Source organism: Kogia breviceps, chromosome 9 (genome assembly GCF_026419965.1).
Source record: "Kogia breviceps isolate mKogBre1 chromosome 9, mKogBre1 haplotype 1, whole genome shotgun sequence".
NCBI lineage: Eukaryota > Metazoa > Chordata > Mammalia > Artiodactyla > Physeteridae > Kogia > Kogia breviceps.
The window spans coordinates 1,096,946-1,120,534 of record NC_081318.1 but is presented as its reverse complement, the minus strand read 5'-3'; the positions used below and the strand labels follow the sequence as shown (position 1 = coordinate 1,120,534).

The following is a 23,589-nucleotide window of genomic DNA, read 5'->3' as shown; positions in this document are numbered from 1 at the left end:
CCTGGGGCAAGTCTCCGGTGTCCTGGGCCTGCGGGGCTACTTCTGGGCCTGGACTGTGGACCTGGGAGGCCGGGACCATGGTTTGCACGTGGACTTGATATGCAAACTCTCTGCGTGGACTGACCCAGATACAGTCAGTCCGGGGGTCCAAGTGTGGCTTCCCCGGGAGGGAAGACGGGAGAGGCCCCGACTGGGGACGACGCAGGATGCTGTGCCGACGGCCACCGGGGCCGCGCTGAGAAGAGAGGGAGCCGGGCCTGGCGGGACGCTTACCTTTGCCCCCAAGGTGATGCAGGTCGGAGGCCTCGCAATCACAAAGGTCAGCATTTTTTTGAGAAACAGCAGAGATAGGGATGAACGAGAAAAAAAAAAATTCCAGCCCTCAAATCACCATCAGTCACCTGGCTCTGCTTTAAAATGTTCTCTTTCTATAACTTTTGAACACCTGCCAATATTTACTGATTTATTGGCAACATATCCATCTACTATTGTCCTAATACATGGTGTACATCGTAGAGAATTTATTAAATAACTTTTAAAGGACGAGAAAAAGATGAAATAAACAACATTTAAAAGTAACTCCCGGGCTTCCCTGGTGGCACAGTGGTTGGGAGTCCGCCTGCCGATGCGGGGGACGCGGGTTCGTGCCCCGGTCCGGGAGGATCCCACGTGCCGCGGAGCGGCTGGGCCCGTGAGCCGTGGCCACTGAGCCTGCGCGTCCGGAGCCTGTGCTCCGCGGCCGGAGAGGCCGCTTACGTGATGGTGTGGCGATCATTTTGCTCTAAAACACACATCGGTGACAGTCACATGGTTGTGTAGGCTTCATTATTTTTGCCAAGATTGGGTTTATATTTTGTCCGAAACATATTTGAAGGTCTAAATCCAATATTATTTTGATACTTGTTTGAATGGCTCTGGAAGCTGTGAGGTATCCCACAGGAAGGGAAATAGTTCCGAATGCCTCTTTCGCTCTGAAGGTTTATCTCATCTGCGGACGTTTTCTGGGAAGCATCCCATATCCACCCAGGTCAGCACCTGTGGACACATGCTGTGGACACGGGTTCAAACGGCCCTTCAACTCTCTTAGAATATTTTGCCACATAACGAGCAAACTTGTGGGGCACACGCTTTCTGGTTTCTCCCTGTTTTATTACAAAACTTCTTACAAAGGTTCTACAGTAGTTTAGAGGTCTTGTTCTTATAAAGTTTATAAAGCCTTAAAATACATTAAATATATGAGATTAAGTTATTGCTGTGAATAATTTAGGGAATGGATTTCACATGTGCTGTAAATTCTGTAACTTCACCCCAGAATCTTTCTGAAGTATTTTTTCAGCCACGGCAGTTACTTCGCGCACAGTTCTTCCAATTTTAAGACATTTTTTTGGCCAAAGAGCGTGGCTGTTATGAGGGATTCTGTCTGCTCTGTTGGACTGATTGATCTCCTTTACATCTTCCCTCCGGAGGGTCGCAAAGTGCGCACATCGCGGTGCGGTCAGCGCTGTTCCGGGCCCAGACCCTCAGACCCTCGGTAAGTCCACTTGGCATTTCGCCCAGCGACAAGGCCGGTGAGAGGCCAGCCTTCGTGGGGAAGCAGTCCTCGGCGGCAGGGTTGGGGGCGTCCACCCAAGCAGCAGCACAACCCGGGGTCACGTCCACGTCCCGGCTTTGGGTGATGGTTGCAGGCTGGGCAGCGGCTCTTCCCTGGCACCCCGCTGTGAGGAGGCTGCCTCCTCACGTGCCCTGTAAGGAGGGCCCCCCCGGCCGGCTCGGCGTGTGCCTGGCGCCTGCGGGAGGGGGCACCGCGGGGTCAGGCCGCCCCGGGACTCACGAGGCCCAGGGCCGCGACAGGTCGCCTCTCCGGAGGGTGTGGACATGACCGCGGAGCGGCTGCCCTGCCCCACCCTCCCCCTGATCCCTCTCCAGGGCTGGACCATGTGCTGCAAACAGAATCCGCCAGCTGTCTCATCAACCAGCACTTCTGGGACATCCACAGCAGTGCAACTTTTTAAAAGACGGCAGAGTTCCTGTTGTGGACGTAGTCACGAATTTTCACCTGTGCTCCTGTGCGGATTTTGCAAGCTGGGGCTCGATATCTAACCGCGTCCTCTGTGAACGCATTTCCCGTTTGGAATCAGACATCATCTATGCAAATCTCATCTCTGTGTTTTAACGACGCTTTTAATACCTAATCTTCTGCTTTAATATCTCAATCGCTAACCGTGTTGAGATAATTAGGTGATAGAGCTAGACAATTACTCTGTGGGCAGAGAGCAGACCGTCCTTTACATTTATATAAATGCACAAGCTTTAAATAAGGCAACCGAACGCATTCGTGGCATCTGGAACCAGGTGGCTGGAGAAGCCGTTTGGCTGCGTGGGCCGGTCGATTCAGTCAGCACCCGGCTGGTTGGGCTCATTTTTATTTTTTCATGGAACTGACCAGGCAATTCAGTCAATAGTTGTCAAAATTGGAGTCTAGAACAGGCACAGCTGGACCAGCCTAAAGTTAATTAAAAATCAAGAGGAGGATAAATGAAACGCGGCTCCTTGGAGGCAGCCGAGGAGACGAGGGGGAGCGCACCTCTTCTCTCTTAAAGGGGCCCCGGAGGAGCCGCCACACGGGAAGCAGAGCCCCTCCTCGCAGCGGAGAGGACACCCCCGTGAGGCCCACGCGCTGAAGTCTCGTATTCTTCGGGTGAGTGAAGCTGATAAAACTAGACAACTGCCTGGAAGCCGTCGGGTGTGACTTGGTCGGGGGGCGGTGGCGGTCCACGCGTGGGAGGCCAGTGTCCTGCTGGGAGCAGGGGCAGGTGCTCTGATGGGCGCCTGGGGGGACCAGGCCTCTACTCCCGCGTCCGTCCAGGGGTCGGCCTCGGTCTCGGCACGGCTCCACCGGAGCGGCCCCATCTCCTACCGTCTCCCTGGGCCGGTGCTGGGCTCCAGACCGGCTTCCTCATCAGCTCCCGGGGACCCCCGGTTGCCGTCCGTCCCCCGTCTCTGCCCGGACACCTTGCGTCGCACTGACACGCAGCTGCGTCAGCCCCCGGGGCGGCCCTCGCTCGTCACCGCACACCGAGCGCCCAGAACAACGGAAACTTATTCTCTCAGAGTCTGGAGGCCGAAGCCCGAGGTCAGGATGTGGCAGGGCTGCCATCTCCCACCCCACGAGGTCCCTGGGGGGGGGGGGGGCCTCCTGCGGCCTCTGCCTGGTCCAGGTGCTGTCCCCTTTCTAAGCGCACGGCCGCGCTGGATTAAGGGCCCACCTGCCCCAGCATGGCCTCGTCTCAACTGAAATAGCGACACTGGAGACACCCTAGCCCCCCAAAAGGGGGCATTCTGAGTCCCGGGGGCACGGACTTCACACGTCTTTTCATGGGACAGGATGTGACTGTCCACAGCAGCTTAAGCACCTTCTCTGTTCCGAAGTTCCATCGAGGGACTAGAGTCCCTGCCCCCGGAGTCTTTTCTGAACACAGAGAATTTCTTGTTTGTTTCACATATGCTAATTCATCACAACACTGTTGACTTGTCTAATTGTTATGCATTCATCATATTTCTCCCACTAGATTATAAGGTAACTGAGGGCAGGATCTGTGACTTTTCATCTTTAAATTCACCTCTATTTTCAGAACAGAAATTGGTACTCAGATGTTGCCTTGCCTTGAAAAGCATTGAGGATGAAGCCTCCGGTGTGTGTGGCTCCATGGTTCCTGAGGTTAACAAAATGCTTATGAGATGAAGGAATGAATATTTAATACTCACAAATTGGCAAAAAAAAAAAAAAAAAAAAAAAAAAAAAAGGCGCCAGGGCCTCTCATCCACCATAAAATGCTCTGTAAGAAGGATCTACAGAGCTGGCATTTAGGATGTGCATTGTTCAGACGCGGGTCCTGGGGGCACAAGGGTGGCGATGGGCAGAGCTTTGCAACCTCAGCCGTGAAAGTCACTCCCGCCTCTCCCAGCCCGGCAGTGCGTGCGGGCCGGGGGCCAAGCGTAAATGCCCAGAAAACAAATGCCGCAGTGAGGAAGCTGGAAGGCAAGTGATGGGGCTCCAGGCAGATGGGCTGTCCTCACAAGAAGGCGGGGTGCCCGGTCCCTGGGGTCACTCCTGACTCCAGAAACCCTCAGTGCTCTGGTCGCGGTGGGCACCAGAGGTCAGGTGATCGTTTAAACTCCGCCGAGGACTTTCAGCCGAAAAAGTGGCGGTCGAGGAGCCCCGGGTGGGACATCACCCAGCATAACTGCAGAGCCACGACCCCCTTGCCTGAAGGTCTTGTACAGAACCAGGGTTCTGGAGAACACACGTGTGAATCGCCTCAGTGGGCCCTCCCCACAGGCCACCCTCACAGCCAGCATCACAGGAGGCGCACCCGCCTCTGCCTCCTCAGAACACGGCCTCTGCTTCTGCGTTGACACCCTGAGAGCAGAGGCTAGACGCTCGGGGCTGCAGGCGTCGCTTCTGCTGCTCTTTGTTTCTTTTCCTTTTATACAAACACTGCTTCAGTGATGGACACGCTCCAACCGCAGGGACCGGGGCAGCTGCTCGTGGGCTCGAGTTAAATACTTAGGACAAACGGAGGCTCTGGTCCCCCTGGTCTGACGTACCTCTGTGTCAGTAAACTGGCGAAAAGGAAATTACGTTGTACACACTCACACACACACTACACATGTATACACACACACACGCACTATACACGTACACACACACACTGTATGTATGTACACTATATGTACAACACACGTGCACACAATTCATACACATAAATACACACATAAAATACACGTACACACGCATGCACATATATACACTATACCCACATAAAACACGCAAACATGCAGGTATAACACAATATACACACACACATCCATACCACACAGAGGCAGGTTACACACATACACACACACTGTACACGTATTCACATGTACATACTATACACATACACATATACTCTACATGATACCCAATACTATACACGTACACATATATACACGTGCACACACAGATAAAACACACGCACGCGCACACGGTGCCCACCACCTCTGCCCTCGTCCCCACCGCGTGCACCCCTCCGTCCCCGCAATGACAAGGAGGACCGTCACTCGCCGAGGCTCCCGCCTCAATGCAGTCCCACCGCCCGTGAGCAGCAGCGTCAGGGTTTGCAGCGGGGCCACCAGCTCCGCGTGGAGGCCTCCCCTGGAACCCACCCCTCTCCGTCCGCGCATCCTGAGAAGCCACAGCTCCCGTGCCCAGAGAGACGCCATCACAGCCCCGCTCGTGACACCGTGGGACAGCTGGACCGTCCTCAGGGTGGATGGATTAGCTGAGACTTGGATTTAACCTGGAACCTGACGCCAGGGCCGGAAGGACGGACCGGATCCCCGTCAATCGGCATGAATGGATCTCACAGACCAACAGCTACGGAGACTGAACAGGCCTGTGCAAGGCGAAGCGGGCTGGCGGGGAGGCTGGGGGCGGGGGGCCGGCCCCACCCAGACCCGCGGGGGTTCGGGTCCCGTTGGCGCATGGATCGGTTTGAAGCTCAGCGGCCCGGAGCCCAGGGGCGTGCGGGACACAGCCTGCAGTGTCTGCAACAGCAGGGCGAGGACACACATGCCACCACCTCCTGGGGTCGCTCAGGGGACGGCACCCAGGAGCCCCCGCGGAGGTAACCGAGGGCTCAGCGCACGGGCCGGGAGGCAAACGCGTCCCGCGGGGGCCGCGAGCAAGCGCTGGTGCACCCGACGACTCCTCCAGGGTCGTCCGCCCCACGTCCCCTCCCGGTGGCGAGGGAGCAGGGCCGGCACGACTCTACCGCCGGCCCGGCGTCCCCAGGGAGCCGTGGGAGCCCCGGTCACCACGCCCGCCACAACCCCCGCTGCTTTCGCACCAGGCCCCGCGCAGGGCCAAGCCAAGCCTCGTAAAGACGTCGAAATCAAGGTCGCGGACTCCCAGCACCGCCGCGGCACACAGCACGCACGCAGTTATAAAGTAGACATATTAGGTTTCAGAAGGGGTACGAGGTCTTTCACCGAGACACCAGATCGTTTCTAGGAACGTTTCCCGGCGCCTCCGCTTTTCTGGGGCCCGGATGAGCGCTCTGCGCACCTGCCGGGCGCCCAGCCCGGCCCATGGACGCCCAGGAGGCCTGTGAAGGGCCCGGAGCCTCTGCCGGGAGTCGGGGTCTGGGCCAGGGACTCGCCGCCTCAGTTGTCCCTTTTTCACGTGGAATCCCGTGAACTGTTTCAACTGACAAGAGAGGTCCGGGGCTCCCCACTCAGTGCCGAAGTAAAGACCAAGCAGTTTACATTTTCCCTCAGTTAGCAGACAAATGTGTCACAGACCGAGGTGACAGCTCTAAGTGTTGGATGAACTCAGAGAAAGGACAGAATCGGGACGAACACGCCAGGTCCGCCCCGGGGGCCGTGGACGGGCCGCGCTGCTCTCCTGGAGCCCCCCTCCTGCCAGCCTCGCGGCCCCTCGGGGCGGAGCCGTCTGCCCTCGGCCACCAGCCCTGTGCCGCGCCCGCTGGCCTTGCCTAGTATTTCATAGCCGGTCTCTCTGCGAGGCCAGCGGGTGGACGTGCCGTCGCGCTTGTTGATGCCAGATGGTGGGGAACAGCTCAGCCAGGCTCCAAGATGCCAAGAACGTCCCCCAGCCGGGGCCCCCCCAGCGGGATCCGAGGGGGGCAGCCCCAGGGGCTGGTATGTGCCACACGGTGCCCTGGGCTGCGCAAGACACCATGGTCACACGGCGCCCCCAGGAGGAACCCTCGAGGCTGACTGTGAGGTGGGGATGGTTCCCCTCTGCTCCCACCTGCTGAGACCCGGGCCCCCGGCCCCTGAACCCCAGGCCCCGGGCGGGCTCAGAGCCTGTGCCGGGCGTCGGCGCTCCTGCCTCGGTGACGGGTGAGAACTGCCCGGGGGCGGCTCTGGGCCGATCTGCTGGGGGGGGTGCATAGAGCGCCCGCAGGGGCGCTGCCCCATCCGCACCCAGGCCTCAGGGAGCAGCCCCGCTTCACCGCATGACTCACCCACATCCCCTCCCGTCACTGAGTCCTCGAGCTCCTCCGGGACTTCACCGGGGAACATGTTCCACGGCTGCCGGAACGTCAGAGCGTTAAAGTTCCCTTAAACGCATGCCGGAGCACACGTGCGCACACTAACGCGGACCGTGCCGTCGAGTGCCGACTGTCTGGGGCCTCTGGACACGTCCCTCCCCCTGGCCTCGGCCTGGGCTCCACAGGTTAACTTCTTCCCTGATTCACACCACGGTGGTCTCTCCCCTCCTCCTGGCCTGGCCGCCCACCCGCCCCCAAATCCAGACTTCCACAAAATCCCAGGGTCCTCGGCAGCCCGTGTCCAGCTACGGGGCCTGAGGAGAGGGGTGACCAGGGGAACTAAGGGGCCACCCGCCCGCCAACCCAGCACGTGCGCGTCTGAGCGGCCGTCGGGTCGCGTGGCGGGCCACCCTGCGCTCTCTCCCCGCCCAGCCCCGCGGCTCCAGCCCTCCCCGACCCCCGGCACCCCCGGGCTCCCCCTTCCCCCCTCTCCCAGGCCCAACGGGACAGGCTGCTGCCCACCTGCCTGGAATGCAAGGTCCCACTGCTTTCAGCGCTGCGCCAACATCCACCCGCGTCCATCAGGCACGTGAACCTCCTGTAGTCCTCTAACCCCCCGGCCTGCAGCTCCCGCCCCGCGGCCTCCAGCTCCGACGCGGCTCGCGTGTCCCCACCAGCGCACGGTGTCCTTCTTGCTTCCGAAATGTTCACAACCACTTTTCCCTCAAGGAATTCCCAGTTTTCCCTAACAGAGACTTTCAATTTTAGAGAAGCCGCAGGCCCACCTGACTGCGCCTCCATCAGCAAACTTCTGAGCCCCCGGCAGACAGGCTGGGAGCAGGGCACCAGGAGAAAGTGGGGAGCACGGCCCCGCAGGCTTCCAGAGCGGCCCGGGTCTGCGTGCACGCAGCACGCTCTCACGTGCGCACACACGCACACGGATAAACGGAAGACCGGGGTTACGTGCAGGAGCCCCTCGCAGCAGGGCAGCGCCCGTGCCCTGCGGCCCCCGGCTGACCCGTTGTGGGTTTCCCGTCCGGGCTGCTGGTGGGTCCCACGTGCTCTCCCGGAGCCTTTAGTTCCTCAAGCCCGAGGAAACCAGACAGCAGGCAGGTCTTCCACAGGCACTGGGGGAGCCCCTCCTCCCCCCGGCTTCAAGTGTCTACAGCAGAAGAGGGGAAGATACAAGCTAGCGATTTCTGATGACCTTGCTGAAGGTCGCATGTCACCTATCTGCGGCCGTGGCGCCAGCGCGAGAGGATAAGCGCCCGCAACTCCTTCCACCCCCAGACTTGAGCGCAGTCCCGGGAGCCTTAGTTCTGGAAAGCCGGGTTTCCCCGAAGACAGAGCTTGGACACGTCTACCCTGTCCCTCTGGCCCCCTCCTCAGGTCCTGGTAGAGTCCTGCCAGCTCGCCGTGGATGGGGCGCCCCCTCACCTTAGGGCCCCTTTGACTCTGGATACAGGGGTGTGTGACCCTAGTGGTGCAGCCGCGGCCACCCCGCGGGGAGGAGAGGTCAGGAGAGGCCAGGCTTGCTCCCCACCGGGAGGAGGAGGGCGCCTCGGCCACGGCTGCGGAGAACGGAAGCTGGTCCTCGTCTGGGGAGACACCCGCTATGGCTCCTCCCCACCAGGTCGGGGTTAGGATCCTGATTCCTGCTGGCTCACTCGCCCTGCCGTCCCGGGTATCCCTCCTCCATGGTAACGTCTGGACGAACCACACCCAGAGAACGAGTGCCCAGGGACTTCATCCGAAATTCCTCTCTGGTCCCTCCTGCTGCGGGGACCACTTGCCAATTATGCTGAGTCCTCTCCCGCTGCGTTTCTGGGGCGCTTCCTCTGGATCAACATCCCGCAAACTCTCCCCCGACCCCGAGGAGACGGAATTAGCGAGCAGTGGGGCTGGGGTGGCGGCATCGCCAGAAGTGCGTCTAAATCCAATACTCTTTTCTTTTTTTTTCCTGTGGCAAATTATCCCTTTCCTTGAAAGAGCAGAATTCCTATTAGCACCACCACAAATAACCCCAGTTACACCAAGTTCCCCTTCGAGGACCACAGTCGGCGGAGAGTTCCCCCCGCCCCCGTCACTCGGACCCTCTCCTGGGCCGGCGTCTGGGCTTTGGCCTTTGGGTCTCTGGACCGGAACGGACACCACCAGCTGCCCGGGACCTCCACCCTGGAGACAGGGCGCTCCGGCCTCAGAATCGACGGCCAGCTGCTTCTCTCGGGAGCCCTGACTGACACGGGGTTTCGGCTGCTGGCCCGGCGCTGGAGGACGCCGCGCACCGCTCGCCTGCCACGTGCACGGAAGGCCAGGTGGCACGGGACGGCGGCAGGTCCTCGCGGGCCGACGCCTGCTGACGGGTCGGGAAAAGCACAGCCTTCGAGGAAATCGCAGGGACACACACACAAAGCAGCGTCCTGCAGTCACCATCTTTTCTTTTTAAAGTCATTCATATGTCATTAAGCCTCATGCAGAGTGTCTTCTGATTTATGGTAATTGTCAACAAGAGCAAAGACACAGACGGTGTTTAACCCTGCAGTAGCTACGAGTTAACGGGCATGAAATGATGTTGTTTTTTCTTTAAAACAGGGAGGGAGAGCCCCAAACACTCCACACGTTACATGCGGAGGACGCGGAGCGGCGTGAGCCGTTGGTAACGGCCACTGCTCAGGTGGAGGTGGACGCCAGCGGCCCGTGCCAGGGCGATACCTGACCCAGCGGACACCCTGCCCCGTGAGGCCTGCAGGACTCCAGCGAGACGAATTTCCATATCAAACCCAATTTAGATGAAACGTCTTGGTTAAAAAAAAAAAAAAAAGCCAGCGCATCAATAGCCCCTTGATTAGATTTTCATCTCCTGAGCAGACAAGTATGAATATTTATTACCATGAATGCAGACTTCCCTCTTTCCATTGCTCTGATCTTGAATATTATCCACTGCTAATTTTTATGAAAATTTGGGCAACATAATGTTTTCACATAAACTGACAGTTCTTGAGATAATCCCGTTATTGTCTGGTCGAAAATGACAGCTTCCTCTTATCCATGTGTTAACGAGGGATTAAATATTGTTTTTCATTCCCATAATCTACGATGGACTGGAAATTAAAAATTGAACATTGTATATTAGCAGGGCTTTGAGGCGCACAGTTTGTTTGCGTTCACTTAGAGAAGATCTGTAAATTAGCAGTTTAACCAGCAGGCCCTTCTACGCTGCTGCCAAAGGGCAACGCCACAAAGCGCCGCTGACACCCCCAGGTAAACTCTACAGCAAATCCTTTAGTCGGCCTGCTGCACACCCAAAAGAAAATGTGCCAGAGAAACAGACGCCCTTTGCCAAATAAATAAAATGGCAACACCACTGATACCGTCTCAACGTTAGCAAGTTTTCACTGCCCCCTCACCCCGGCGGAGGGGAGCGTCTGCGTCGCGCCCCGGTCCTCACATCCCGAGACACAGCTGCCCTGCGAAACCGCCCTGGGGGCGCGGCCAGCGGCGAGCACGGCCGGCCCTCTCAGCCGAACGCCCACCGGCAACGGGGACAGTCGTTTATCGACACCCGTGGTAGCTGCTACTTTAGTGCTGTGACTGGTGTCCCAGGTCGAACCACGGATTTGATGGGGTTTTGGCCAAGACTATTCCATTATGCTTCTAACCATACACCCTACATTGTATTTATTTACAGTGTTTACGTCCCTGACTGGCATGTAGAACCCTTCACTTTTTCAGCTACTGCCTGGCATGGCGTGGAGCACAGGACGCGTATAGTTCTTAGAAGCTGAGTCGTCCAAGGGTGATCCTGTGAAACTAACCCTAGGGTTAGGGTCAGTGTTAGGGACTGAGCCGTGTCCCCCCAGTTCATACGCTGAAGCCTTAACCCCAGGACCTCAGGATCTGACTGCATTTGGAGATGAGCCTTTAAGGAGACAATTAACGTAAGGTGAGGTCATGGGTGGGCCCGGGTCCACCGTGACTGGTGTCCTGGTAAGAAGAGGAGGCCAGGACACAGACACACACAGAGGGACGGCCGCGCGAGGACACAGGGAGAAGGTGGCACGTGTGCCCGAGGAGAGAGGCACAGGAGGGACTGACCGGCCGATGCCTGGGTGGCAGATCCCAGCCATCAGGACGATGGGTGTCCGTTTTGGCCCAACTGCGGGACTCCCTGAGGCCGTCCTAGGAAACCAGCGCAGGTGGCATGGAGACACCCAGCCCTGGCCACCCCTCTGCGTGATCGCAGGCGGTGTTCCCCCGGGAACGGGAGAGAATTAGATGTTTTCAGTGCCGCATTAAGCCCCAGCGCTTGGCAGGGGAAGAACGTCACCTCCTAGAACACTGCTGTTTGCGTTATATGCTCTCACTCCAAAAACAGAGCTGTGCTTCAGGCTTTGCGCACACAGAAGCCTAACTTGCCTCTGAGCGTTCGTTCCACAGCAAGAAGGTGAAGTCTGTGCGGACAGACTGACGAAGAGTTGGCGGCCCCGCCTCTCCGCGAGCAGCCTGGGGTCACCACCCCAGGGAGGGGCTCTCCCTGTACCTGCTGTCCCGCGGGTCCCCTAGGAGTGGCTGTGAGGCGCGTCCAGCGGACGGGAAGGGCCGTCCAGGTGCCGGAAGGACAGCCCCCGGGCTCTGGTCCAGGTTCGGCACCCGGAGGGGCCCTGTGTGGGGCGGGACCGCCCGCCTTGTCTCCAGGTGCTGAGCCGCCACCCGCCCGGCGGTGCCGGGGGCTCAGGAAGCAGGAACGTCTGGAGGCACCGAGGAGGCACCTGTGACCCCGAGACCGGACCGAGGGCCCCTGCCGCCCCCGAGGGCACTTCCCGAGGCGACCGTGGGCCCCGCCAGGCTCGAGCAGGCGTCGCGTACACGGAAGTTGGGAAATTAGGGTCTCGCGCTTGCCTCGTGAACTCTGCAGGTGAAAATTCTACGTGTGCAGTTAACCTACCACCCAGTTTAAAAATACGTCCTATTCGCGGAGTACAGCGGGTGCCAACGCGCCTCAGGGGTGCAACTCAGGGATTTCAACTTCCAGGAATCTTGAGAAAAAGACAACAGTGTGACACTACAGTGAGAATGAGCTCATTGTATGAAAATAACAAATCGTCTACTTCTCATGTTTTCTTGAAAATACGCAATCATCGGAGAGGCCTGTAAGTGAGGCGCTTCCATGCCCTTCTCACCCAGTGAAGTCCAACAGGACAGGCGGGTTCAGTCACAGCCCCAACCCCGGACGTGGACATTAGTCCGTCTCCTTCCTCAGCCCCGACCTGCCCGCCACAGCTCACGCACGGCAGACGGTGGGCGGGCCTGGGGCGCGTGCGCGTGCGCGTGCGGGGGGGCCTGGGGAGGAGGGGACCCAAAGTAGCCTGAGGCCCATTCAGTCAAACTCGACTGTTAACCGGGAAACCCATGTGGCTAGAAAGGCGAACTCTGTTTACGAGTCAGGCGAGCAAGGCACGGTAACCCCAAAAGGAGAGATTCAGCTGTAGGTCAGTTGATGATCGCTCCCGGTGCTCGGATGACACCTGCGATATTCCGGTGTTGAGGGCCACACGGTGTCTCCTGGGAAGCTGTGTGCACCTCCTAACCCGCAGTCCTGGGAAGGAGCCTTACTCGGCAACAGGGTCTTTGTAGACGCGATCTAGTTAAGATGAGGCCGCGGCGGGGCCGGGTGGCCCTAATCCAACATGGCCCACGTCCTCAAAAGAGGAGACGCACAGGAGGCCGAGAGGATGGGGCGGAGGCTGGAGAGACGCCGCTGAAAACGCGGCAGCCCCAGGAGCAGGAAGAGGCGGGAAGGACCCTCCCCTGGAGCCCCCGAAGGTGCGTGGCCCTGCGACACCTGGATTCTGGACATCTGGCCTCAGGACTGAGAAAGAGCGCATTTCTGTTGTTTTAAGCCCCCAGTTTGTGGCGCTTTGTTGCAGAAGCCCTGGGACCCTGACGCCCAGGCCAGTGGTGGCCCGGTCTGGGCGAGCGACTGCTGGGCAGCAGGACCCCAGGGCTGAGGGCAGCCCCGCAGGACAGGGGCAGGTCACGAGGCCGGTCCTGCAGATGCTACCCCTGCGGTGACATGGGGTCCCATTTGGGAGGGATGCAGAGACATCACAGGAGCTCGTGGCCCCAGGGAGGGTGGGTTTCGTGGACCGATCTCAGGGCTGGAGTGGAGCCACAGAGAGGGCACTGCGCCCCGGAGTCCAGGTGAAGGGGGTGGTGGTACGGCTGGGCCCACGGGACCTCTGAGCTCCACGGATGCTGCCCAGGACCGAGCCCCGGCCTGGGGCCACCGTTCCAGCACCTGCCACCCTTGCCACCTGTAACCACTCTGCGAAGGTGCGGGCTGAGGCATTTGGCTGCTGGTGAAACGCCAGCGGCCTTGCCGGTGCCAGGTATGCTGAGGAACGAGGCCCAGTTTCAAGGAGACGCCTGTGTGGTGGGCCCCGTCCTCACTGCAGGAGAGGTGGGGACCACCTTGATAAACCGCACCCACCCCTGCCGTGCTCGCCACCATGGCACTGGCTGCATATCTGTTTCAAAGTGAGATTATTTTAAATTTGGCACTTGGTTGTATTTTGTGTTACACTGGTTACTAATTATTTCACATGGGTGCAAACAGCCTTTTTATTTTCACTCACGGATAAAGCAGAGGGGAAGTATTCAAATCAGCAATTACGGGATTCGTATCCGTTGTCATGGAGATGGGGCCCGGGGTCCTCAGAGTCAGAGAAAGAAGGGCCACAGCTGCCTTGGGGCCAACACAGAAGAGGGGGCCTCTGTTATGTCAAGGGTGACAGAGAAAGCGGGCCCGGGTCAGGAGGAAACCTCTTCCAGAGCAACGCAGCTTTCACGGAGGTTCCGAAGCACCAGGAGAGCAGCCGAGTGACCCAGGAAGAAGCCAGCACAACGAATCGGCGTGTGCCAGGGTGGGGGGTCCCCCTGCAGCCCAGGGCTCACGCTTCACCGTCCCAACCAGGGGTTACTGGGTTCCGGCCACGTGTCAGGAGGCACCGGGCGACAGAGACACACATGGGGCTCACTCCGGAGCTCACAGGCTGAGAGACAGACCTGAACTCGCAGCACGCAGCACACTCCGGGGAACGGCACAGAGGAGCTGGGCAGGAGGGAGGGGACGGGGGAGCCCTGGGTGACGCACACCTCTCCCTCGGCAAGCCGCCCGGAGCGGCTCCCCCGTCCCCTGACTCCGGGATCCCCGGTGTTGGGGGTGGCGGGGGGGCAGAAGGTTCCGAAAGCACCGTCCTCCGCCGGCCTGCTACGGGCCGAGCCGCGTCCCCGCTCAGCGTGGATAAAGTGGGGTCCTGACCCCCGGGACTTCTGGATGCGACCTTTACAGACAGCATCAAGTCACAGTGAGGTCATTAGGGTGGGCCTGAGCCCCGGGTTCCTGCGGCTCCTGAAGGCTGACGCACCTCCGGTTCACCCTCCCCCACGGGAATCTCAGGCAAGAGTTCAAGGACGCGTTGGCGGCTGGTGTGGGGCGTCCAGGAGGCCAGGCCTCTGTGGGCCGGAGCCCGGAAGCCAACTCTGAGGATGACCGTCCAGTGGGCGCATCTCCACGTGACGGGAGCCTCTGGGAGCCTTTCACTAAAAGGCAGAACTCAAGACTCTCCGATTGCAAGGCCGGCGAGCCCCGGGCTCGATTCAGGGACGAGGCCCCGGCTCTGGAGGTGACCACCTGGAGGGGGGTTTCCAACCTGAACTCCTCTGTGCCTGGTTCCGCATCCGTGAAGCGTGTCCGCCTGGCGGGACCCTGGAGGGGGTGCGCGTGGGGCGCCCAGGACGGCCCGGCCGAGCCCGGCGCGCCGGCACCTCCGCTGCTCCGTCGGAAGCTGGGCAGCGGGGAGGGGTCTGCCCTGTGTGCCTGCCTCTAATTGTCTCCACCCTCTTTCAAGCAATTCCAAGTCTTACGGGCTGAGGGTTGAAAAGGGGTTTCTGGAATATTACATTCCTAGGGCTCTTATGAGCGTCTCCAGAGCCCAGCTTTTTACACGGAAATTAACTTCTGACTCCACGCTACCCGGCTGCGTGGCAGAAGCTGCTCACACGTCATTGAGACGGACGGCCCCTCCGGTCTCAGGGGGACGACCGTCCAGTCCCAGCAGGACCATGGCCACGCCGGGCAAGGAGACACACATCACGCACTTCCTAGAAAAACATGGCTGAAATGTCAGAAACGGGGGTGGGGGGACACCTGAGCTGCTGCTGCCACAGGCAGACGATACTTATTTCATCTTCCGTGACTATTTACCTTGATATTGAATAAAAATCGAATCTGTCACTATAGCAACTACCTCATCACACGGCACCTCGCCCGCTTTAAATCACGAAAAGTACTGAAAAGACGCCCGCGTGACAGGCTGGTTTATATAGCATTTCAGAAGAAAAGGACGCCGTTTCATAATAAACGCGTATTTGTCAATATGTCAAGTGCAGTTAATTATACCGAACGTACTTTCGTGTCATTTTCTTCACTTTCGAGAAATAAGAGAAGGGTGTGAAGAGCGGTGGCTACGGCTGCACCGGGCGGAGGGTGCTGAGCTCCGAGGGGGCCCAGCCAGCAGAGGTGGGGATGTGTCACCACGGAAGGGGCCGTATGGCTGCCCCCGAACTTTGACCTCTATCATGACATCTCAGCCCCACGTGGGGAATCCTGGGGCAGCTTCGGACAGGCCGCTGCAAATATTTTAATGCAATTTCATGCAGATTTCCCTTTTCAAACACATATTAGGAATACTGACAAGTAAGCAAGCTTCTCTTAGGACTGATGTGCATTTTGCATTGAGAAGAAAAAAGATCAGTGTTCTCTGTCTAGAAACACAGATTCCAATAAAATACGGGGATGGACTCACAATTACAACGCCGAGAAGCCAGAGCCCACGTGGACGGGCACAGGGCAGGGTCCTTGGGGGCTGAGGACACCCCTCGCCCCGGGTGGCCGCTGGTGCCCACCTTCTGCCCTGTGGGCACAGCCGGCCTGAGGCTGGCAGGGGTGTGGGAGCCGCCGGGGTGCAGGGTGGATGGCAGCCCCGCCGAGGATCCCCGGAGTCCTTACGGCTCCAGAGCGCACTTGGGAACAGCCGGCATCACCTCAAACTCAACTCGGAGTCTTTACCCAAGAGACCCTGTCAGCTCCGACGCCGTCTCTGCCTTATTCGTTACACTTAGCTGCAAACACCACCGACTCCTCCTTCACGCACTCTTGAGTCCACGGCTCTGTCTCTATCTGCCAAGACCCATCCTCCACCCGTCACAGCTCTGCGCCTGCCCGGGGCGTCAGGTGGGAATCCGCCAGGCCTCTCCTGCCCCTCTGCTGTCCACACACAGCAGGGCTCTTTCTCCTGAATTTCCAGACATGGGTCTTGACCTAAGCCCAGGATATTTTCAATTACTTGTTGCGTCCTGCTTGTGCATACAGACACAGCATCACATACATATGTGATGACTCAAGTTATTTGAAACATTCTCTACAGCCACCTGGGAGCCACACCACGCTCACACATGGTGGTGTTTCCTCTCGCGTCCTCACTTATTTAAAAGCGAGTATGTGCTCAGTTACTTTGGTTGCATGTTTTTTTCTTTATTAAAACTAAAAAATGGTATTGAAGATAAAACGACAAAGAACTATACACACACGTTGAACCGATATCCATCTCCCAGTTTGACTCTCGTCCTAATACTATGTGGATGTAACCACAGGGGAGACTTGGTGAAGTGTACACGGACACCTCTATACCGTCTTTGCAACTTCCAGTGAATCTATAATGATTTCAAAATAAAAAGTTAAAAAATGGTACTAACAAAAATTTTGGAAAAGCAGAGAACTCGCTTATAATCCCACCAACCCCGTTCTAGAGCTGACCTCACATTTGCACCTGGTCCTCCAGCCCGGATCTGTGGGCACAGACAGTTTTCACAGCTGCCCTTAATTTCAGAGGTGTCACGGCATGTGGGATCCTCCCGCACCGGGGTACGAACCCGCGTCCCCTGCATCGGCAGGTGGACTCTCAACTGCTGCGCCACCAGGGAGGCCCACCCTCCTGTGTTTTATACTTAGGTCAGTTTTGGTTTTTCCAAAGCTTTGTTTTTTCCTTTTCTTAGCTGGTGAATGATACTCTTAAGATAAAATTCTGGGAGTATGATTACTGATCTGAAGGGTAAGTTTTTTTAAAGCAATAGGTTCCCGCTGTCATGCTGCTTTCTAAGAGTCGAGTTTAAGTGTTAGCGCTTTTGATTTTACTAAAGAACCAAGACTATTACCCGTAAGCACCTCTGTAACCACTTGCAAGGATGAGGCTTCGGACTGGATGCCGGGGCGTTACAGGGTACCCGCAGGTCCTCACCGCAGGGCCCCCCGACGCGTCCGCGCCCCCGCCCCCAGCTGCCACGGGGCTTCCTGCCTCCCCGCCAACCCATCCGCGCCCCCGGCCCGAGGGCCAGTCACCGCTGACACGGCCACGACGCGCTCCCGCAAGCCAAGGGCCCCATCGCCTGTGAGTCCCGACTGCACACCTGCTGGCGTTTACTAAGCGCGCTAAAGGCAGGTGCTGGCTCCATGCACGCGTGGAAAGCGACACGCGGGGGCGACGGCTTCCCCTCGACCTGGCGACCGCGCGGAGCTCCGTCCCGCCGTCTTCGCTGGGGGTGGGGTTACTCGGTGCCTTCTTCACACCTCGGCAAAGGGCCCTCGACGTCAAGTCATCCCCCGAGTCCAGCCGGACCCGCGGTCGGGTCTCCGGGGACTCGGCTGCACACTCGCTCCCCCGAGGGTGCCCGTGACTCGGGCCGTCCCCGCCTGCGTTTCTCCGCCCACTGACGTGTGATGCCCAGTTGCTCTCAGAAATCCCTCAGGCACTGGGCCCAGCTTTGGATCACGCTCGTTGAAGCAGCAGCACCCCTTCCCGCAGACGGGCGACGAGCAAGCGGGGTTTGCGGAGGAAACGAGCCATTTTCTCAGACGCCCGTCACGGAGCCCCGTCCCACCTGCGCGGTCTCACGGGTCGGCTGTCAGGCACACACGCCCACCGACACACACGTCGCACAACGAAGTCGCCCCGATTTGTGGCGGGAGGAGCAGGACCGTGGATTCGTGGACTCTCTGCGGATGGACACAGTCTTGGCCACGAAAGTCCTTTCTTTGGACAAAATCCTACCCAGGACCTCACACAGTGACTGAGGCAAGGGAAGCTCAGTGGCTTAAACCAGCATATGGATGGCGATTTGCTGGGGCTCCACGGCCTCCTGCCCCCGTAGCGCAGAGCGCTGGAAGCCCAGGGCTCCTTGAAGTACCTGAAACCAGGTCTGACATCCCACGGCTTGAGTGGTGGGTGCAGGACACACTGCCCCAAACACGACACCTTGGCCGAAGGTGTCTCCCACCCGTCCACCCTCTGCTCCCCGAAGCAGGCCCGAGACCCTCGTGGGAGCTGCGCCCGTCCTGCACCCGGTTTGCTGCAGACCCACCTCGGGTCCCCACGCCCCCGGCCCTCCCCACCAACCCAGCGGAAGGCGCCCGGTCTACCCACGTCTGCAGGCTTCACTCCCTTACGTGTCCCGTGAAACTCAGATTAAATGAAGGCGCTGCTTTGCTCCTGTTTTCTGTCTTCACCCGTTTACCTTGTGGAGCCGAGGACCCTCAATGGGTCCAGGAAAACCTCCTCCTCTTCCAGAACCTGCGTGGAGGACTGTCCCCTCCTGCCTGACTTTGCCCGGGAGGCAGCCCGTCCGGGGCCGATCGGGGTGTCTGCACCCGGAACGCGCCGCTTCTGGCCCTCCGTGTCGAAGCCCCGAGCCCCCTGCGGCCGCACTGAGACTCCCGCTGAAACGTGGGCAGGTTACTCGTTAATCACACTGCGCTTATCACACTATCAAGAACTTAGGAAGTCATGACTTACTTCAGATACACCTTGGAAGCCATACTCATGGAAATGCTCGCCTGGGGACAATCATCTATTTTTCTTCCAAATATGTGAGTTTCTCTTGGTAATATCATAATTTCCCTTTGGAAGAAACATGACTTTATTCATCTGAAAAAATGTGAATACTTTCAAGATATCAGAAATTAGATTTTGAAATACGTCAAAATACCACCAATCTGTCAGGAACGTGTGTGTCTACTGTAGTCTGTTCCTTTCCTTTAAATTTTGTTTTGAGATATTTCCATTTGGCTTAAAAGGTTTTAATTCCGCTATATGTCATCACATGTTGAATCACAAGCAGCGGGGAGACGTTCGGTAAATGCTGTTAGATTTCGAGGAATCAAACTCTGCTTCACTTTCCAGAGTCAGGAATTAGCAGAGACATTCATATCAAGTACGTTTCAAAGAAAATCAGAAGCATCAAAATCAGGCTCAATACTGCAGGAGGCAATTATAATTAGAAAAAGAAGTATTGTTAGCTTTTAAAAAATCTCTCTCCTCCCGTTTTCACGATCCAAAACTCACTCCAAATATACAAATGCTCCTTCCCTCCATCCGGACTGGAGACTGGTCAGGCAAAGCTGCATGGGATGTGGGTTCTGGGCTTGAGGACCCATCAGATGACCTCAGACAACTGCAAAACTGACAGCAAAACTGCCTTTTGAAATGGAAAACTGCCACGTGGAAGAGGACAGGAGACGGGAGAGCTGGTCTGCGTGGACCAAGGAAACCCCTGGGGCCCTAAGAAGACAAAGGCGGCTCAGGGAGAGCCAGGGTGGGCAGGCCTCTCACTGCCACGTTTCAATCGGCGACTGAAGTATCAATAAATGGCCTGGGAGGTGGCCGTTTTCTGCCACCGGGGAGGGTGAGGTCAGGCTCCTGGCCACCTGGGGACCAGAGAGGAAGCGGATCAGACTCGATGAGAATGCGGGAGGGGTGCAGCTGGGGTTCTGCTCTGCCCTGTGCCCCCCCGCCTCCCGCCCCCAGTCTAGGCGGGACCTCCTGCCCCGACGTGAGACGGGCGCCTGGAACAGGCAGAGGATGCCCCTCTGAGGTTAGGCCGTCATCTTCACAGACAGGCCGAGAGCAGCCCAGGCTCAAAGTTCCTGGACAGCACGTCACCAGCCTTCACTTCTGAGCCCAGGAGCCGGGGGCAGAGCCAGGTGGTGGTGGGACATTAAGAGCCCTGCTTTGCCCAGGCTCGGGGAATGCGTCACGGGTCTCCAAGGACAGAAAGGCAGGGGTCAGCGGCTGTGCGCGCCTGGAACACAGCGAATGGGCCCGGCTGCAGGTAGACTCTGGGGTCATCATCATACAAATGATATAAAGGCCATGGCCTTGGGGAGACGCAAATCCCACAGAGAGAGGCACTCAGCGCAGCCGGGCTTCAGAAGGAGGTCAGTGGGCAACGCTCAGGATGGTGACCACTGCAGATGGGCCGGCAACTGAGGTCCTGGGGCCACAGGCGGTGGACCGTCCGGTGGACAGCGGGGACCAGGCCCGGCCGGGTGTCAGGAGCACACAGGTGCCGACGTGTCCGTCCGCACGAGGGATAGGGACACACGTGGGGGTAGTCTTGCGATGAAGGAGACGGAGCCAGTGGGAGGTGAGAGCGCGGACGCGGTGAGACCAGCGTCCCGGGAGCCTTCGCTTTAGTGAATCGGGAAACACCGGAGCGTATCTGTGTGCTGACCGGATGGGGCCAGGACGACGGAGCGGTGGCGACGCAGGAGAGAGGACGGGAAGGAGGCCGTGGGGGGCGCCGTCCCCGGAGGGAGGGGTGTGGGCTCCCCGAGGGGTCGCAGGTCTCCGTGCAGGGATGCAGGCGGCAGGTCACAGACGGCGCGGACGTGTGTGCGTGCGCTGGGCGCTGCCTGCTGGGCGCGAGGAGGGTCGTGGGCAGTGAGCACCCCCCTCTGGGATCTGTGCCTGTGGCCTCCAGTGAGATGAGTCTGCAAAGTCCTAACACACGGCCTCCACCCTCCCCGCTGCCCAGGAACCGCAACCGCGGGGCGGGTGGAGGACCGGGTGGCTCCAGGCATCTCCCAGTCCCGGGCTCTGCATCTCCCACCCCTGGCCCTGCCTGTCCTCTGCTCCAGGGCGGCCCAGCCCACTTCCACAGAACACGCACAGGGAGGGGTTAGGGTTAGGACCAGCGCCTGAGCTCCCTCTGACCCCGGAGCACCACACGCCCTAACCCGAGTCAGTCTGGATTTGCCCCCAGCCGCTGGGCACCAGGGCTGCTCTTGCAGGAGGGACACCTGCTGAGGCCGAGGGACGAGGGGGAGGGCAGTGGCCGCGGATCAGAACCTCCCGTCGTGGGCCTGGATCCTCCGAGCCCTCTGGCCCTTCCCGCCAGCAGTCACTGCACCCCATGGGGTACAGAGGGTCTTAGGGACCCACAGACTCCCGGCATCCCCCTCCCCCTCTCTGGCCGCCAAAGTTACTGTAAGTTTCGGGAGAAAAGACCAGGATTTCCTCAACTGTCAAAGCCTCATCAACCCAGCCCCGTGCTCTGATGAGTCTGCGGTCACCGAGCTTCCTGTCGGCGCCGTGCCCGCCGCGTGCTGGGAACACGGTGACTTCAAGGCCAGTGTCCGCTGCGAGGCGCCCTGGCAAGGCGCCCGCCCGCTGCCTGCGGAGCTGGAGGCTCCGTCTGCGGAGGACCAGCCACTAAACAAGTTCTTATTTCAAGAGCCGGGACGCGTGACGGCCGCGCGGAGCCTCCCCCAAAGCCAGCGGCTGGCCTTCGAGTGGCTCCGTGGGGGCACCTCCGCCCTGGGCGAGGAGCGTCGTAAATAAGCGCCCTTACTAGTTAATTACTGTCACGGCGGGTGCCGTGAAATCTGGGATTTCAGACGCGCGAGCACAGACAACCACCCCCGAGAGGAGTCGCGTCCGCCGTCGTGCGTACAGTTCATTAATTGCCCGCGATATGGGGCTCAGGCGTCCGCCAGGGCCTGGGGCTGAGTGCCATCGGCTCTAATTGCTGATGGAGAGTTTGGTCAAGTACCTGCTTCTGAGGCCAGCACGACGACGCCTCCGAGGGTCATTAAATTTATCAGCCGTCATCCTCCTCTCCCATCCCACCCCGAACACGTCTTCAACAAGGAAGACAAGTGTGCCCACCAGACCCAGAGGAAAGAGCAACCTCTCCTGCTATAGAGACTCAGCAACTGAGAATCATCTGAAGGAGGAAGTGCACGTTTCCGAAGGATCCAACGTTTCCTTAGCCATGACCGCTTTTTCTCGGGGAGACACCGAGCCACGATTTCAAAGGCAATCACACAGCGTCAGACGAGCCTGGCACAGCACATCAGCACTTCCGCCGACGGGACGGGAGGACTAACCCGGCCCAGACGCCGGGGGCCCCGCCACCACAGCCCCCGCCTGGCGCCGACGGACCTCTGCCCCCGGCCCGAGCCCACCAGGCCGCCCGGACCACACTGCCCGCGGCTACTCACCGAGCCGACTCCGGTCTGAAGAACTCTCAGTCCAGACATTTTTTCCAGTTGGTCCTTGTTGTCAACTGTCAGGGGAGATTAAGAAGTAAGCGGTCAGCTTTGAGAGGCAAGCGTTCTCCGGACACCCTGAGCATCTCCCCCCGCAGACACTTCCATCGCCCCATCGCCATCTTAACGGGTGCTGTGGAGAAGCCTGGGGCGGAAAGCGGGGCAGGGGGCTCCCCACCGAGGGGCCAGCAGATGCAGGGCCAGGACGTGAGTCCCTCCAGATTTGCCCACAGAGCGTCCATAGGACGTTCACAGCATCCTTGTGAAGACTGGTTGAGAAATGGTGGGCAGACCTGCTTTGCAAACTGTAGAGCCTCACTTTCCAACGATACGATGGTTACAAGTATACAATCATTGGCAACTGGGTTTCATTCACAAGCGTTCCGCGCTCACAACACAGACTCGCTAGCAGGCAGGACGGAACTGCGCCTTCGCTCCGTGAGTCCTGGGAGCTGCTGTACCCCTCTTCCTCCTGCCCCAGGAGAACATCCTATAATAGTTGGCCTCCACCACAATCAACCCTCATCCTAGTTTGCTCCTGACTTAGAGGGAGGAAGACGCTCCGAGAATAAATGACCCTCCGTGTCAGACCAAGCGGACTGAGCCCTGGAAACCATTAGCAGCCGGAGAGGAAGCCCAGTTAATCCCGATGCCCGCACGGCAAACCCGCAGTCCCCACCTCTTGGAGACGAAGTGTGTCACAAAGCAATTGACCTTGGCTTACGATTCTGTAGAAGTATTCTTTCGGATAAAGCCCCTGTCATTTTGGAAATGAAAACCAGAAAAAATAGATTTTATTGCAAACCCTAAGAAGGGAGAGCGCCTTGCAACTGTGATGAATGCAGAACGAGAGAGCAAGAAAATAGCAATTACTTTCACCTCTTATTGTAAAACACCTACGTTAGTCTTGGGTAATGAAATTATATCTTGCAGAGGGATACAAACCGGATCCTGCCATGGCCTGCCTCCCCCGCCCCTGGGGCTCTCTCATCGTCTGGTAGAAAGTTTTCCTTTGAACAAACCAATGTTCTTTCTCACATTTAGGTAATTATGCATGCACTGGGGCGGGGGTGGGGTGGGGTG

General features: G+C 58.6%; 1 protein-coding gene across 7 annotated transcripts in view; it reads right to left on the bottom strand.

Annotated features, from left to right (window-relative positions):
• Positions 1 to 23,589, bottom strand: part of PTPRN2 (protein tyrosine phosphatase receptor type N2) — a 697,234-nt gene that overhangs the window by 226,013 nt on the left and 447,632 nt on the right. For all 7 annotated transcript variants that reach the window (XM_067041729.1, XM_067041728.1, XM_067041727.1 and 4 more), the window contains one exon: positions 22,459 to 22,523. In XM_067041729.1, the coding sequence (XP_066897830.1) occupies positions 22,459 to 22,523 (65 nt within the window). The remainder of the gene's footprint in view (positions 1 to 22,458; positions 22,524 to 23,589) is intronic.